The following is a 17,339-nucleotide window of genomic DNA, read 5'->3' on the forward strand; positions in this document are numbered from 1 at the left end:
TGCACCCATGGTAGGTTAATAAATGGGTACTGATTTCAATGATTATACTACATGGTACTGATTCAGTGATGCTGTGAGGTCTTGAGAAATGAAATGCCTGTGCCATGTGACAGTCTATTTTGGGGGAAACACAGTGCATTCGTTAAGTAAAAAAATCAATGCCATGTGTAATATCCCATATTATAGAGGACAGTATGGTTTATTTTGCAGACACTGCATGGGGCTGGGGAGAGGGGAGGAAGGCAGAACAAATCCATGAAGGTTTTGTTGTCCTTTCACGGGACAACAAAATGCACTTTCTGGCACAGTTAGGATGTGTAGTGCAAGAACTGGCAGAAGTAGACTATTTGCTAGTCATGGGTGGCAATGACGTCAGTCAGTAAACCAGCCGTACCTGTTTAGGACCCAGTGAGCCCTCAGCTGAAATTGACAAGGAGGTAGGTATTGCATGGAAGGAATTCGGGTCTGGAAATCTAAAACAGTGGTCTGGAATCCAAAACCCTCCATTTCTCACTGTGTGACCCTGCACACAATAGTGTCACTGAGCCTCTCCCCTAAAATGAGGACAGTCTTACCCTCAGTGAATTATCAGGAGGACTAGATGAAATGTGGGTAAAGTACCTACTGCAGTTCCTGCCACAGAGTTGGTGCTTAATTAATAGCAGTATATAATAACTATAAAACAACTGTTTCTTAATCTAGTTGTAGGGGCTGTGTATCAACTGTGGTAAAGTGGCTCTGCTGTGGATATTGATCACTTTCCAAGAAAAGTTCACGAAGGAGGTGTCTTCAGTTGACAAAGCGTATTAGAGAAATGTGCCAGGCTCCAGGAAGGAAGCCCCAGAGGACCCAGAGATGTTCTGCCAAGCTGAAGATGAGCCACAGCAAACTGAGGGCACTCCCCAGCCTTGACCTACCAAGCAAGAAATGTTTACATCTGTTTTGAGACAGCCCAGAAAAGTAGCCACTGGGTGTTGCTGAAATCAGCAAGAGCTGAGGGGGTGGGGGCTGTTGCAAGAGATTTGTAACTAACAAGGGTTCTCAAGTTTTTGTGAAAGGTTCATATTTTTTAAAATGAGGCTAGATTCAAGGCTATGTCTATAATAATATCACTCTTGTGCAATTTGCTTCCAATTGGCCTTCCTGAATAAATGAGAGGAATCACAAGAATGGTAGATAACCAGGGTATAGAGCAGAAGCTAGGTCTTGTGTATGAACTTTGCTGGCCTTGTATCTAACTTGGGGGGGGGGGGGGGGAAGAGGTAGGTTGGGGACAGCTGGCTTAAATAATAAGTGCCAAACATGGTGACAATAGTAAGTACAATTTACCAAGTATTTTAATATTTCCCAGGCACCATTCTAAGGAGACTTAATGTGCATTAACTCATTTAATCCTCATGACAATCCTACAGAGTAGGTACTGTTACTTTCATTTTACAGGTGAGCAAAGTGAGGCCCCCAATCCAAAACAACTTGCCAAGGCTACATAGCTAATGAAGTAAAGGAGTTGGAATAAAACGCAAATGAATACTAAATGAACAGAATAAGTGTAATACTGTCATAATTATCTGCCACCAAAAGGAAAAATGGTATCTTATAAATGTCCTATTTCAAAGACTCTAGATTTTGCAAATCAAAAGAAATTCACGGTCAGCCCTTGCTATACACTCTGACCCCAAGGGAAGGGCCAAAGGGTGGGCAGAAGCAGATTTCCCAGGGGCACCCAGGGGAGGCTACATTCTGCTCTTTCCAATACTCTGGGCTGACCAAGAGTCAGTAGAATACAAGTTCCCAAAGGAACAATGAACTTAGCTTTGATTATTGCCATTAACAACCCATTGCCATTATTCACTAAGCATTTGCTGTGTTTGGGCACTGTGCTGATCACTTCACACACATCACCACTTGTGTAATGTAGTCCTTGACTCCCCTAAGTGGCCCGACTCTTGTCCCCATTTTACAGATATGGAAACTGAGGCTTTCCCACCATAGGGAGAAAGCAGTAGAGCCACTGCTCCTATGGCTTCTGCCTCTCTACCACTTACTTGTCAGTAATGTTGGGCACCTCGGCAACCTCAATAAATCTCAATATCCTCACCCATAAAATGGGGAAAATGATTCCTGCCCTGTCTACCTAACAGGATGGTTGTGGAGAACAAATCATGTATAGTACTGGTGAAAGCACTTTAAAAACTGCAAAATGCTGAGCAAAGTAAGAAATCATTAGTCTTATTAATTACAAACAGTGACACCTGATCCAGCAAGCACTTTGCTAATATGACTTTGTTGCCTCTTTTCTCCTGGGAATTTGGGAATAATTCAAAGTCTGCAGCCAGGGAACTCTTTTCTCCAAGTCCCTGGCATCTGAGAGTTGGAAAGTGGCAGTTCACTCTGGGAGAAGAGGGAGAAAACAAAGATGTTTGCATTCTACTTGTATTTCTCTTTAGGAACACAATCCTGGCTGAGATTCCAGCATACTCAACCCTCAAACAACATTCAACACATATTTATTGAGCATCTACAAAGTGCCAAGCATGTGATCCAAGACAATGGATTCATGTGGCTCCTAGGGTAGAGGTTGTAGTTTGAGGGTTGGGAAATTAAAGGAGGAAGGAACAGCAACGAGAAGGGAGCAGAGTGGCTATAGTCCTTGGAGCTTTGCAGGTTTTACATCAGACTTCCAGCTTCTTTTCAGAGAAGTAAGGGAAGGCAGCACAGAAGATTGAGCTCTGAGCACTGCAATTTGAGTCAAAGTGCTTAATCTGAGCTCTAGTTCCGCCTCTCCTCAGCCTCATAACCCCCAGCAATCAATTTACTTTCCTCCCCATCAGCTTTCCCATATGTAAAATGGCTAGAAATGTTCCCATAGGTAAAACAAGGACAATCAAATGAGAGGACTGGGTCTAGTGAGGTGCCTAAAGACGCTCAATAATAAACTCATTTTAAAAATGAAAACCATGTGTTCTCTTCTTCCTGTCTGGTGAAGATAAACTGTCCAAGGGCCCAAAAGCTCAGGTTCTGAGATCAGACACTTGGATTCCAGTCCTGGCTCTGTTGTTTACAAGCTACATGGCCTTAGGCAGGAGACATTACCTTTCTAGGGCTCAGTTTCTTCATCTGTAAAAAGGTGATAATAGTGTCCACCCATAGGATGGTCGTGAGGATTAGCCAAGATCCTGCACGTGATGCTCCCGGCACATGGTGAACACCAAGTAAAGGTGAGCTACTGCCAACTGTATCTCTTCCAGCCCTAAAAACAATGAAACTCTGAGTCCTCTAAGATCTAGGCTGCTGGGTGACTGGCTGGCTGCCTGGGCTTGGGCTCTGGTGCCAGCCTCCCTGAGGACACAGGTACAAATGCAGAGCCGTCGTCGTCCCCCCCACCCCACACCCTGCAGAAGGTGCTCCAGCCCCTTTCCTGACAATAAGGGACACTAGTTGAGGGGCTGGCATGGTCAGAGGTATGGGTGCACACTGTGCTTGGTCCCTCTTCCTTGTGAGCTCAGAAAGCAAGGGGCAAGACCTTGTCCCCAACAGAGAGAAGCACGTGGTTTTGAGCAGCAAACTCACCATGTCACTGTCACTACTTGCCTTTGACTCAAGCCTACATGCTCCCATCTGAACCACAGTCCTGCATCTCTCACATGCAAAAGCTAAAAAGGAAATTGGTGCCTACCCCACTCACCCCAAGTTAAGACAGAGTTAACATTCTCTGGGAGCCAGATGAGTTACAACAACACAGAGCTGCTTTGCTTCACTTGAAGCCCCATCCATCCATCCATCCATCCAGTCTTCTTTCCCAGCCATCAACCACCTAGTTAGAAACCCAGAAGCAAGCCAAATTCTGACTGACCAGATAAGATGTCGCAGAATCCACCCAGCCAACCTCCTATACTTCCCTCTCTGGAGGGTCCCTCAGGCTTCACTGTGAGCCCATCTGATCTTTCTCTGGGCACAATTCTAACAATCCCGGTCATCTGTTTCCTCAGGAAATCGGACAGGCTGATATTTGAGCCCAATAGATGGAATCTCAAGTGACCACTATGATCAGGTGTCACTTCACACCCATAAGGATGGCTATTATCAAAAGCAAACCAAACAAAATAAAAACCAGAAGATAACAAGTATTATTGGTGAGGATGCGAGAAATTGGAACCCTTGTCCACTGCTGGCAGAAATGTACCATGATACAGTCACTAAGGAAAACAGCACGGCAATTCCTCAAAAAATTATACGTAGAATTCATATATGATCCAGCAATTCCGCTTCTGGATATATACACAAAAGAACTGAAAGCAGGGACTCCCAACAGATTTGTACACCCATGTTCCCAGGAGCGTTACTCACAGTAGCCAAAAGGTAGAAGCAGCCCAAGTGTCACTGACAGATGAGTGAACTAAATGTGGTACCGACATACACTGGAAAATTATTCAGCCTTAAAAAGGAAGGGAATTCTGACACATGGTACAACATAGAAGAACCTTGAAGATATTGTGCTAAGTGAAATAAGCCTAACCCAAAAATTCAAATACTGCATCATTCTACTTCTACGAGGTACTTAGAGTAGTCAAATTCATAAGAGACAGAGGGCGGAGTGGCAGCTGCCAGGGGACGGGGGAGAGAAGAATGAGGAGTTTGTGTTTAATGGGTACAGAGTTTCAGCTGGGGAAGATGAAAAAGTTGTCGAGCTGAATGGTGGTGATGCATGTATAACAATGCAAATGTTCTTAATGTACAGAACCATCTACTAGAAAGTAGTTAACATGGTAAATTTTATGTTACGTATATTTAAGCACATTTTATGTGGGGAAATGAAAAAAAGGAGTGACTGCTGCCAGGGAGAAGACAGATTATAGGTGGAAACATGAACCCCAAAAGGACAGTGGCTGGACACCATTTAGTTTGGGGCCCACTGCCCTGCAGTCTCAGAAGCCCAGAGGCCTCACACTGATCAGGCAGGACATTGTTCTCACTCAGAGCCCAGAACAGGAATCAAGAGCCTCCCTGCACCAATGGTGTTTGGGACCCTGAGGAAGGCCAGGCTCTCCCTTAGCAATTTCCTTCTGCCTGTCACCAGTTCACCCCTCTTCTTTCAGAGATAAAGGCTTTTGACAGAAAGAAGCTTTTGTGGTTCCCACCTCCACCAAGCAGGTGCTTTGTACATACAGGTATGAACTCAACACCCCTGAGTCGCAAAGAGGAGGTTATTCATGCTCAGTGTATTTTGCTTGGAAGCCTATCATCCATTTCAGAAAGATTCCCATCCAAAAATAGTTTTTAAACATTTCTTTTATAGTTTTGCTCTTTGAAAAAAGAGTAAGCTTCAATGATCTGGTGGGGAAAATCACTGGCCATGGTTTTTGTGTGTAAAAATCCTGTGGCTAGGATAATAGAAACTTTATGAGTTCACGAAACCTCTTTTTATCCAGGATCTCACTTGATTCTTAAAACCTCTCTGGGAGGTGGGTAGGGTAGCAGTCATCCCATTGTACAAATGGGGAAACTGAGGCTCAGAGAGATCAAAGCTGCACACATAATTAGGAAGAAGCAGAGAACCAACGCTTTATTTCCCATCAATGCCAGATGAGGATCTGGGTTGGGATCTCATATTTGAGTAGACCATGCAGTCATGAAACCAATTTTCAAAACAGTGTTCATTTATTTTATCCCCATAACATCTTTCTGAAGTAAACTGCAAATAATTATCATTTTTTAAAATAGAAGATCAACTGAGCACAAAACAAATGACTTGCCCAAGATCACCACTTCACTTAAGAAAGGGCCAGACTAGACCTCCTCCCTTTTGAATACACTTGACCTTGAGCACTTCCCTACAATGCCTTGACCCCAACACACTGAAAACTTAAAGGAGCCCATGCAGTTTTTATATAGCCTGCACCACGTTTCTGTGAACTCGGCAGGGAGCAGATATACCTTTATTCTCTTTTTAATAGCTGGAAAAGAAAAAGAGGTTAAAGAAAACTTTAAGTTCCTTTCAGCTCTAAAATTCTATGATTCTAAAAATTCCTCAGCCAGTTACTTGGCAGAGAGAGGCCTGGAATCCACATCACCCGCCTTCCTGCTTCCCAGTCTGTTAGACCACCCCATCCCTGCCCTTTGAGTTAATGACTACAAATACCATGTGTATCTGAGAGAGGGGTCCACAGTCAGATGCATTAAATGACATAAAATGTCAAGAAAGTGCCACTGCCTGGTTAGGACCCTACTAGGGGACTTCACTCTGCTCTGCTGCCATAGCCCCTGTGTCTCCTAGCAAGAGACTCCCAAATCACAGGGAATTATATGCCAGGTATTTGAGACCTTACCCAGGCCTAGGATGACAGAGAAGCCAGTCCCAGGAACAGAATAGCACTGTGAGGCTGCAGCCTAAGTCCCCTTATTAGATGCATGCCCTAACACCTACGAGATGAGAAAGCAGTTAGGTCTGCTCATTCCTGCTTTTCTACAGACCTTCCCAACACTGTTAGGGATACACTGGTTTCATTCGACAAAGACTTATCAGGCACCTCTGTATGCCAGGCACTGCTCTATGTATCAGGGGGCAAACAAATAAAAATCCCTGACCACATGCGGTAGGAGAGGCAGCCAATGTCAGATGATGGTAACTGCCATGGAGAAAAATAAAACAGGGAAGGGGGCGGGGGGGGGGGATAATGCTGACAGCAGGTAGTACAGGGAAGGGGATCGATTTATAAAAGGCTGGCCTGAGAGGGCTTGACTGAGGAGGAATGTGGAGGAGGCGAGGGAGGGAGGGCCCCGTTCAGGTACCAGGGGGTGTGGAACAGGGGCTGAAGAGCAAGAGATGGCTTAGGAAAGGTAAGCTGGTGAAATTGTATCGTGTTTTGTAGGCCAACACAAGGGCTGGGGATGAAACGGGGAGCACAGGAGCAACAAAAGCTGACTTACGGTTTTGCAGCACCACTCTCGCTGCTGCGATGAAAACGGTCTGTCAGGAGACAAGGGAGGAAGCAGGAAGGTCAGTTAAGAGACTGACGGGAGCTTAGAGCAGGGCCAAAGTGTGCGGATGATGGGACTCAGGTTCTGGGTATATTAAAGGCAAAGCCAACAGGACCTATTGATTAAATGGATGTGGGGCTGAGGCAAAGGGGAGGAGTCAGGGGTGTGTTTTGGGGTAGTGTTTTGGGGCCTGGGCAATGGAAGGATGAAATAAATCACCATGAGCTGAGCTGGGAAGACTTTGGGAAGAGCAGGAGTGGGGGGTGCGGGTTCATTTTGTCTCGGACGTGTTAAACTGAGAAGCCTGTCAGACGTCCAATGTGTTGAGTTGAAGAGGACGGGCTGAAATTATAAATGTGTGAGTCACCAGCATATATAGTAATACATAACCGTATGTATTATCATACAGGATTTCCATGTATGATCACATGGAATTTGTATGACTATAGGTTTATTTTCTCCCTCCACCCCTAAACTGTAAGCTTCATGTGGCCAAAAACCATGTCTGTTCACAGCCAGCAAGGTGCCTGGCACTCAGTAAATATTTACTGAGCAAATGGAGAAGTTGCCCAATTACTCCCTCAAGAATAGCCACAGCAGCCCACACAATGAGAAGCAGACTCTCTTGCAACCACAGTGCCAAGCCCAACCAGCTCAAAACAGGGCCCTGGGTCTGTCCACACCGGGCTTGAGATTCCAGAATGTAAGCGGATATGCCTGGCACATCACAGAGACAGATATTTGGGTTTCAGCCCTGCCACATTCTCAAAGGGTAGAACTGGGCAAGAGACTTGCCCAGTTCTACCACCTCTATTTCTCCCTGGGGTGGCTGGGGGAGGGGCTGCCTTACCCACTTCAGGGGCAGAGATATTGATCTACCCTGGCTATGTATATATGGTGGTGGGAGCACCCCACATGAGTAAATCTTCAAGTATTCTCTGAAGAGTGCAAGGACCACCCAGCACCTGGAGGGGGAACCTAGACTTTCGGGGGATGCATTATGAGTAACAGTTAAAAACTAAATAGCTAATGCAAGATGGCCTGACCAATGGGCATTATGTCTCTGTTTTACCTAACAAGTGACTAGGAAGACAGAACTAAGGCCAAAGGATGACATAACAAGGCCTGAAATTTCAACCCAATAACTTTGCAGTTTTGAACAGGTGCCTTTATGAAGATGTTGAAACAGCTCTAATGATTTTGTACAACCTTGCTCCTTTCTGAGACATTGAAAGTGTGACCTGAGAGAGGTTTGATGACTTGCCCAGTATCACCCAGCTCCAGGCCTAGGACTAGAACTCAGGTTGTAGCTCTCTGTTGATGATTTTTCCCCATTACACCAGTGGCAAAGGAAAGGTAAGAGTCACCAAGGGAGTTGAGGAGTTTTAGGCATTAGTGTTACAACATCAAACTATGTCTTTGTCAAAGGGTAAGCTGCAGATGTTACAGGAATGCCAGGTGCATGCTGTGAAGTTAAGAAGGATTCCTTCCCTCATACCAAACTTGTCATCCTACAGAGTTCCCCTTGGCTTTGGACTTTATGAATAGCTTTATTCACAGAGAGACCTGCAGAATCCAAAAAAATGATACACTAGCAGGTAAAAAAAAAATGCAGATAGATACTTCAGTAAAATGTTTACATGAAAAATCTAGATGACAGGATACAGTCGGGTTAACATTCTAAAGTCAACAAATATCTGAGTGGCTCCTCTGTACAAGTCATTGTGCTGGGTGCTGAGTGTGTGTGCATGTGTGCATGTACATGGCTACATGAGTGAGTGTGAGAGACAGACACACAAGGATAAGACAGAACCCAGGTCTTCAAGGCTTGCAATGTAGTTTCTGATATAAGACTATAAACATCAAAGAAATGACTAATAATATGGAGTAGGTAATTGTTAAGTGGCATAATGTGTCTGCAGGAGTTCTCAGAAGGGGGGGTTGGAATTGTCAGGCAAGGTGCTTCTAGAAATATAGGGGATTTGAGGCAAACCTCAAAAGGAAGAAAGGTTCTTGATAAGAAGGGAGAAATGGCAATGAGCAAACAGCGTGGCTTTAATGTCAGGGGAAGACAAAGAAATCACACCTTAAAAGAAAGGACCAGATCAAACTGAAAAGCCTTGAAAGTTAAAGTTCTTACAGAAGTGGAAAGATGCAAAAAGACTACTAAACAGGGGCGCCTGGCTGACTCAGTCAGTAGAGCATGCAACTCTTGATCTTGGGCTTGTGAGTTTGAGACCCACGTTGGACGTAGGATTTATTTTAAAAAATAGTTTCTGTTAAAAAATTTTTTTCTAAACATAGAATTATAGGGTTCAGAACAGGTTAATTTAACAAACATCTTCTGGGAGGGACCACAGTGTGCAGGCATGGGATGAATGACTGAAGATGAACTTGCCCTTGGTGGGGAACTAACTTCAGCCTGGGAGGTGAGTTGGACTTCAGATGAGAAGAGAGTGAAGCAGAGTGGAAGGGACAGGTTAGAATGACTTGCCAAGGAAGAACCAGCAGGTTCCAGCAGATGACTGACTAGGAGGCAGAGAAAGTCAGCAGAGACATCTCCAAAGTATGAAGTTAGACAACCGCAAGAATGGAAGAGTAAAGGGAAGCTTGCTGAAGGGAGAGATGCAGAGCTTGGTTTTGGAAGTGTTGAATCCAAAGGATAACTACATCAGTGTGTCCAGTGGGCATTTACAGGTATGAATCTGGAGTCTGACAGATAATAGTTGAAGATACAGTGTAGGGGTCTTCCCAATGGAAAGAGTTGTGGGACTGTGTACAATTTCTCTGGGAGGGAGTATGAGAGAAAGAACAGAATGCCAAACTGCACCGTGGTGCACCCACACCTAGGAGGTGATGTGATGGTGAGCAGGAGTGATCAGAGAAAAAAACCAGGATAGTCTAATGCCAAGAAGGGAGGGGGGGGGGGGGGGTAGTTTCAAATATGAGAGGGTTGTCACCAGTGAAAAATGCTACAAAATCAATTATGTGGCCTGAGCACATAAATAATAAATATTCGCTGAATAAGTGAAAGAGAGAAAGAAAGGAAGGAAGAAAGAAAGCAAGCCAGCCAGCCCTTGGGTTTGAGAATCAATTTTTCTCAATCAGAATGGACAAGGCTGCCAACAGGATTTCAATGTTAGATTTTACCCTATGACCCCCACCCCCATAAAAACACGTTTCTTCTTCCAGAAGTCATCCTGTCCACCACACAGACATCCTTCTCTGCTTCCCCCACGTTTCCCCTCATCTTCCTTCCCAGTTCCCACAACCCAAGCAACACACCTTCCGTGTCAAAGGAGACAGGAAATTCCAACTAGAGTTTCCACTTCATTAATGACTATACTATGCCTGTGGCTCTTCTTACAAAAAGGGATATGTGGCAACTGGGTGGAACAGGCGACTGCTTTCTAGCCCCAGCTGCACTGCTAACTAGCTGTGGGACTTTGGACCAGTTCTTCAACCTCTCTGGATCAGGGCTTCTACACAGACAGGAGGAGGTAAGTCTACCTGGACTTCAGACAAGTTTTGAAGGTCCCTTTCAACTCTAAAGTATACGATTTTTATCATTCTCAGAAGGTCCTTGCAACACTCTCAGAGAAGGAAGTGAGTACAAGACCCGGGGAAACGAACGCCAGACCTCTTCCCAGGGCGAAGAGCCAGGATAGGAGGAGTGTACCAAGAAAGTGAGAAGGCGCTGCCCAGCCCTCGCGGATCACCAGGGAGCAGATCCCATCCCCAAAGCTGGGAAGGATCCCAACAAACCCGAGCGCAATTCTCACCCCACACCCCACCTTTTCTAGACTCCCAGACAGCCGGGAAGCTCTAAAAAGCCCTGCGGGAAAAATAAAGATTTCTTTCCCAGAGTCCTGCGCTGCTTTTGCCAGTTGGATTCCAGCAGACACGATTTGCAGCCCGATAATGACACAGTCTTTGGAAGAGCGACAGTTCTCGCTTGCTCCGAGTTCTGGGGACGACTGGCCGCCCGCGCCGTGCCCCGACGGGCCAGCCTCCGACCCCGACCCAGCTGCCAGGCCAGCGGCGCCCCCGTCCGGGGTCCCCCTCCCCTCCGCGGCCCCGCTGCGGTCTGCAAACATTTCCTGCCCCCGCCCCCACCCTCACTCGGAGCTTCCCAGTTGGAGCGAGTTGGGCTCGCAGCCGGGTCAGCGCTCGCAGTTGCCCCAACTCGGCTCCCCCGGCCACCAGGGCTGGGGAGGGGGCTCCCGTCTGGCTCCGGAGCAGACATCGGGGAAACCCAGGCGTCAGGAGCCGTGGGAGGTCGTTTAGGAAGCCCAGAACTCGAGCGAGGAGGGGGACAACTGGCGAGGCGCCCGTGGCCCTGCTCCTTTCCTCGTCGTTACCTGCTCGCTTGCGGGGGTGTCCCGGGGCGGCCGGCCTCTCCCGGCGCTGTCTCCCCACGCAGTTGCCCATGCTGGCTCTTCAGCCGGGCCCCATGCACCGGAGGCGGCGGACTTGTCTGCTGCTCTGCGATCCTGCCCGGACGGCGGCGTCCCGGGTCAACGGCTCCTGCCTCCCGGCATCGGGCGCTCCCCGATCTCCCCCCGGGGGCGCGCTCTGCCCGGGCGCCGGCTTCGCCACAAACTTTGCGGGCGACGGGAGAGAGGGAGGTGGCCGATTCCCCAGCACAGTCCCAGGTGGCCGGGCCAGGGGGGCCCGCGACGGTGCCCGGCCGGAGACCAGCTCCGATGGAGGGGCGGAGAGAGGGGGCGGGCACCGCCGCAGCTACTCCCTGCTCGCTCGGAGCTCCCAGTAGGGGCCGGCCCCCCGGAGCCTGTCACTCACCTGCCTAACCCCGCCCTAGCCCGGCCCCGCTCCCTGCCGCCCGCTCGCGGTGCCCGCGCCTCCGCCGCCGCCCGCCCCAGGTGTGCATGTGACCGACGGCACCGCCCCCTCGGACCGGGCCTGATTTTCTCATTGGCTTCCCCCAGGGTGTGTACCGCCCCTCGGCCCCACCCAGCCAGGTGCCCGCCCCGCCGCCCGTCTCCCCGGGAGCCGGGCCGGGAATTATTCGCCCTCAATGGCCCCCGGCTGCGTGCCCAGCAGCCGTCTTCCCTCCCCGCGCCACCGCCCCGTCTCCAAGCCCCGCCCCTCGGGGAGGAACCGTCCCATCCCTCCCTGGAACTGCCTGGCCAGGAGCCGGCAGGCACGTGATCCAGGGAGCGCCCCGCCTCTTTAACCTTCCAAAGGCGATTGGCTCAGGAGGCGCGTGCGCTCAGAGGCCCATCCCGTGCCACCGCCCACTTCCCCTCCCACGGTCTCTGGTTCGCGTCATGGCCGCCGCCGCCGCTCTGGAGGCGGTGGCGCCTACGGGCGCCCTGTGGGGCCTCGTGCAAGACTTCGTCATGGGTCAGCAGGAGGGCCCGGCTGACCAAGTAGCTGCAGGTACGGCTGACGGCGCCGCGCGGCTCCCGCATGGGGCCGACAGGAGGGAGCGGCCTCAGCATAGGCGCCGGGCGGGAAGGGAGTGAGGGACAGCGGTGACTTTGAGAGATTGGTCTGGGGCTGGTTGTAAGCACCGCGTGTTTAAGAACCGTAACAAATTGAGAGTCTTGCGTCTTCTTTAAAGCGCCTTTACGCCCCTCATCTTAGTAATCACCCTGTGCGCGAACTGGGGTTACAGAGTCATTACCGATTCACAGATGAGGGAACTGAAGCACAGAGAGGACAAGAGATTGGCACATCAGGCGGGTGGGGCAGCAGGGACTCAGATCTAGGTTTTCCAGTTCAGAATCTGCTGCTCCCGCCGAGAAAGCACGTTGTTTCGCGGAGGTTGACGTGAGAAGCAGCATCTTCCGCGGCACCAGCTCCAGTCGCGTGGCATGTTGGGAGTGGCCGCGCGGCGCTATCTCTGACTGGCTGTGATGGGAGAGAGGAGGGGAGAAACCGCTCTGGGGGGGGGTTTGAGATGTTCCGCGAAGCCTCCTTAAGACTTTCCCTCCGTTTCTTGGGAAAGTTCTTGATTAATTTGCTTCGTGAGTTTTTTATGTAGTGTTTGTTTTTATCTTTTCCCCAGATCTCCGGTTTCCTGCTTTTGGCCAGTTCAGGAACCTCTTAGTTCTCACAACATATCTAAGATTTGCTTAAAACAAATTCCAGATGTCCTTGGAAGTCGGAGACTTCACTTTCAGAAAAAGGAAAAAAAAAACAAAAAACCTAAGGAGTTGTTGAGTGTCAGGAGGTCTTCAGACTTGTTTAAGTAATAGAATACAAAGTAATCTGAACACAGATGAGTTTTGTCTTACTTTTAGAAATTTTGCATGCTTGGGGAAAAATAAAAGACAGTATTTCCTTTGAACACGGAACGTACTAACTTTTAGCGTACGTGAGAAATGAAAAAAGTGAATTGTGAGAGAGCATATTACTTTGGTCCTTAGCAGTTACACTTTCATTCAGTCATCCCACCATTATTGAACACATACTATTCTCCAAACACGATACAAAGCAATAGGTATGTAAATCCAGATTAGAGTGGTTCTGTGCCCACCAGGAACTTCTACTGTGGTAGGAGAGATAACCATGCAAACAGAGAGTATACCACACCAGAAAATAAGGGCTTCGTGGGTTATGTGCATGCCAGTAAGGAAGCATCAAGGAGCAAATGCTTGATGCTGCCATTCCAACAATTTTAACTTCTTACAGCTTCACGAAGCATAGTGTGTTATCAATGCCATTTCCCCCTGTGTTTTAGTATCAAAAATTTCAAACATACAGCAGAGAATTTCATAACAGACACACCTACACACAACACCTCAACTACCATTAACATTTTAACATAACTTGCTTTGTCACACATCTTTCCGTCTATTTAAATTGCAGATATCCTTCTAAATACTTCCTCCTAAATACTTTGGTAGGCATATTATTAACTAGAGTTGGTTTACAGTTTATTTTGGTGTACAGTTCATCTCCAGTGAACTGTAAAATCTTAAGTGTTTAACATTCACTGATAATGTATACACCTTCCCCCTACTGTTACATCAGTGTCATTTGTGACTTTTCTTTCACATTTATACAGTATGAACACAATAATTTTGGACTTTTCAAGTTCAGAACACACTTGAGGATACAGCATGAATAAGGACTGCCAAGTTTTTATAAATATATGTGTATATATGTATTTATGTGTGTGTGTGTATATATGTATATATATATAAAGAGAGAGCACACGAACAAGAGAGAAAGGCAGAGGGAGTGAAAGTCTTAAGCGGGCTCCACACTTGGCATGGGGCCTGACACCGGGCTTGATGCCACTACCCTGGGATCATGACCTGAGCTGAAATCAAGAGTTGGATGCTCAACCGATTGAGCCACCCAGATGCCCCTAAAATTTATATTTTTTATGCTTTAAAAAAATGGCCTTAACTATTATGTACTTTAAATGTAACTCAGCTCTACTAAGACTGTAACACTAGCCCTGTTGTAATTTAGCCCTACTGACTAGGAAAGGAGGTTGATAGTAACAGATAAGTTTGAAAAGGTTTGGTGGGGTTGGATTATGCATAACCTTGGATTCCAGGCAGAGGGGTTTGAATGACCTATTGTAGGTAATACAACTCATCGTAGATCCTTGAGCAGGGGAGTCATATAATGAAGGCAAATTTGAGAAGGATTAAATTGGTATTCTCAATCTGAGATCACAGCCCTGGTTAATGTTGTTGAAGGCTGACAGGGTTTTGAAACCTTCCCAAAATTAGCTGTGCTTTCTAATCCAGCCTGAGTCTAGTTTTGTTAGCACTAAAGAGACCAGCTTTCTGTTCAGCCACTCACAGCAGCAGCCTGTTCCATAACACCCTATGATCACAAAGACAGCTACCACCAACTTTGTTTTGCACCTTTGCAGTGAAGTTCCTGATGAAAGTAGGTGTCAGATGTAAAGGTGCAAATGACGGGGCAGAGAAATGAACCGGTAGGTTAAGGGTTAAAGACTTCTTAGGCTAGCATTCAAAGGTTGCACTACTTGGCCCCAGCCCTTACTCTTACCACTCCTGTCCTGGACCTTTGGTGCCTGGCAGCCACCTGGATTTGCTATTCCCTGAATGCTTTCCTTCCCAGTTCCTTTCACTAGCTCCATCTGATCAAAGTTAGACCTCGGATTCAAGGTCGGCTTGAGTGCTTACTGCCTGCCCCCCAAGCATTTCCTGATTACTCCAGCCAGACATCATCTCACATTTCAAAATCTTTGTGGTATTTATTTCTCAGACACTCATTTATTAGCAGTTATTAGCAGACTTGTGTAGTAGCTGTTTCTGTATGTATCTCCACGTCCTATCCTATACCTACCACCCAAGTCTCCTGGAGACTAGCATAACTAAGTATGCAGTAAAAAACTGTGTAAGTGAATGGAATGAGAGATGTTGAAGGAAGAATCTGTGGAATTTGAGGCCTAACTAGTTACAGTTGAAGGAGAGTGAGGACTCTATGGTGACCCCAAGCTTTTGAGCCTGAGGATGAACAAAGGAGAAGTCCTTTGTTCAAAAATGGAGGTTGGAAAGGAAGCTGATTTTGAAGTGTGTTATGGATATAAATTTTCTTCCTTTCAGTTATTTGGATTTTCTTTCTTTTCAGTCTTTTTGTATTGTATTTTCCCACTTTTGTGGGAGACCACTATTCCTGAAACCAAGAGATTGTTAAACAACAGTAAAACAGTTCTGAGAAATGTCTATGGCATCCTCAGCTTGATTGAAACTGAGTCCTGATTGGGATTTTTCTCTCTACTGCTCCTTCACATCCTTCCCCCTTCTTCCATTGGTTGCTCCTCCAGATTCTCAAGAGGCTGCAACTCCATCAGACAGAGGTCTGATTGTACATTCTGTCAGTCTCATATAAAATACTCCTTTGATGCCTGCTCAGTGCTCCATATGAACTGGTGCCCTGCTGAGGGAAATGTGGGTAGTTCGGAGGTGCTAGTAGGTCCATTTTTAGAGAGTAAGTCTTGGGCACATTGGAAAAACTTAAGCCTACTTAATGTAGGGAAAAGAACATAACATTTGTTTTTCCTTAATGCCAGTGAGACTACCTTTAGGAAAATTAGCCCCTTAATAGCTTTTCTTTTATCCCAGGAGTCCGAGTGCATGATTAACGATACTTCCGGATTCAGGTAGTGTTCGTTTGGGAAAACTTACAATGTTAAAACGTTAGTAATGGATGGTTCATAAACCCAGGAATTTTACTCCTTTCTTATGCTAACTCAGTCTCTGTTTATATCACTATGGCAACACTGAGCGTGTTACACTGTGATTGTTTTAAAGGTCTTTCTGCCCCAACAAGACTGTGGACTCCTTAAAAGCTCCCTGTCTATATTTCTGTCTCCAGCCCTAACCCCAGTACCTGATTTGTAATAGGTGCTTAATAAATCTTGAATAAATAAAACAAGCACACATGACAATTTTGTTAAAGAATTATGGAGAAACATGAAAGGGAGTAATTTGAGCTGGATCTTGAAGGGTTGAATTTTGACAGGAAGGAGGCATTTCAAACCAAGGGAATATTTACAGGATTAAGGATATGGAAGAGCTTGATAAATTAATTGGGACAGTGAATGATAGGAGTCATGATTAAAGGTGAGGCTAGAGGGGCTTTGAGGGCTAAAGTGTGAAGGACATCAGGCCAAGGAGTCAGGTCTTAGGCAGTAAGGAGCAAAAGAGACTGGTGGGCAGGGAAGTAATTCTGCATTTTAGGGAGGTAATTCTAGATAGAGTGTGGATGGATTAAATGGCTTTTTTTAAGGGGCACCTGGGTTGCTCAGTCGGTTAAGTGTCCGACTCTAGTTTCGGCTCAGGTCCTGACCTCTGGGTTCATGTGATCAAGCCCATGTCTGGCTCTGTGCTGACAGCACGGAGCCTGCTTGGGATTCTCTCTTTACCTTTCTCTGCTCCGCCCCTGCCCCCCCCCCCCCCCCCCCGTCCCCTGCTAGCACTCTTGAAATAAATACGTAAACATTTTTGTAAGGCTTTTTATTTTTTTTAAAGTTTATTCATTCTGAGAGAGAGAGAGCACTCAAGTGGTAAGGGGCAGAGAGAGAAAGAGAGAGAATCCCAAGCAGGCTCCAGGCTGCCAGCTCAGAGCCCAGTGTGGCACTTGAACCCGTGAACTGGGAGATCATGACCTGAGCTGAAACCAGGAGTTGACACTTAACCGATTGAGCCATACAGGTGCCCTTAGAAAAGGGCTTTTAAGAAAATTGAGGTAACCTCTTTAACCATTTTAAGTGTACAATTAATTGACTTTTAGTACATTCACAATGTTCTGCAATCATTGCCACTATCTAAAAATTCTAGGGGCGCCTGGGTGGCGCAGTCGGTTAAACGTCTGACTTCAGCTCAGGTCACGATCTCGCTGTC

At 46.9% G+C, this 17,339-nt stretch overlaps 2 protein-coding genes across 5 annotated transcripts in view; one reads left to right on the plus strand and one right to left on the minus strand.

Annotated features, from left to right (window-relative positions):
• Positions 1-11,794, minus strand: part of UBTD1 (ubiquitin domain containing 1) — a 52,159-nt gene extending 40,365 nt beyond the window's left edge. Inside the window, exon 1 of the mRNA XM_030335342.1 lies at positions 11,340-11,794. Coding sequence (XP_030191202.1) covers positions 11,340-11,409 — 70 coding nt within the window. The 5' untranslated portion in view covers positions 11,410-11,794. The remainder of the gene's footprint in view (positions 1-11,339) is intronic.
• A 419-nt stretch (positions 11,795-12,213) lies between these two features.
• MMS19 (MMS19 homolog, cytosolic iron-sulfur assembly component) overlaps positions 12,214-17,339 on the plus strand; it is a 34,091-nt gene continuing 28,965 nt past the window's right edge. For 3 of the 4 annotated variants that reach the window (XM_030335329.1, XM_030335328.1, XM_030335330.1), the window contains exon 1: positions 12,254-12,381. In XM_030335329.1, the coding sequence (XP_030191189.1) occupies positions 12,270-12,381 (112 nt within the window). In that variant the 5' untranslated portion in view covers positions 12,254-12,269. Of the gene's footprint in view, positions 12,382-17,339 lie in introns of all 4 variants that reach the window. The other variant, XM_030335327.2, reaches the window with a different exon arrangement.

This window comes from Lynx canadensis, chromosome D2 (assembly GCF_007474595.2).
Source record: "Lynx canadensis isolate LIC74 chromosome D2, mLynCan4.pri.v2, whole genome shotgun sequence".
Lineage (NCBI taxonomy): Eukaryota > Metazoa > Chordata > Mammalia > Carnivora > Felidae > Lynx > Lynx canadensis.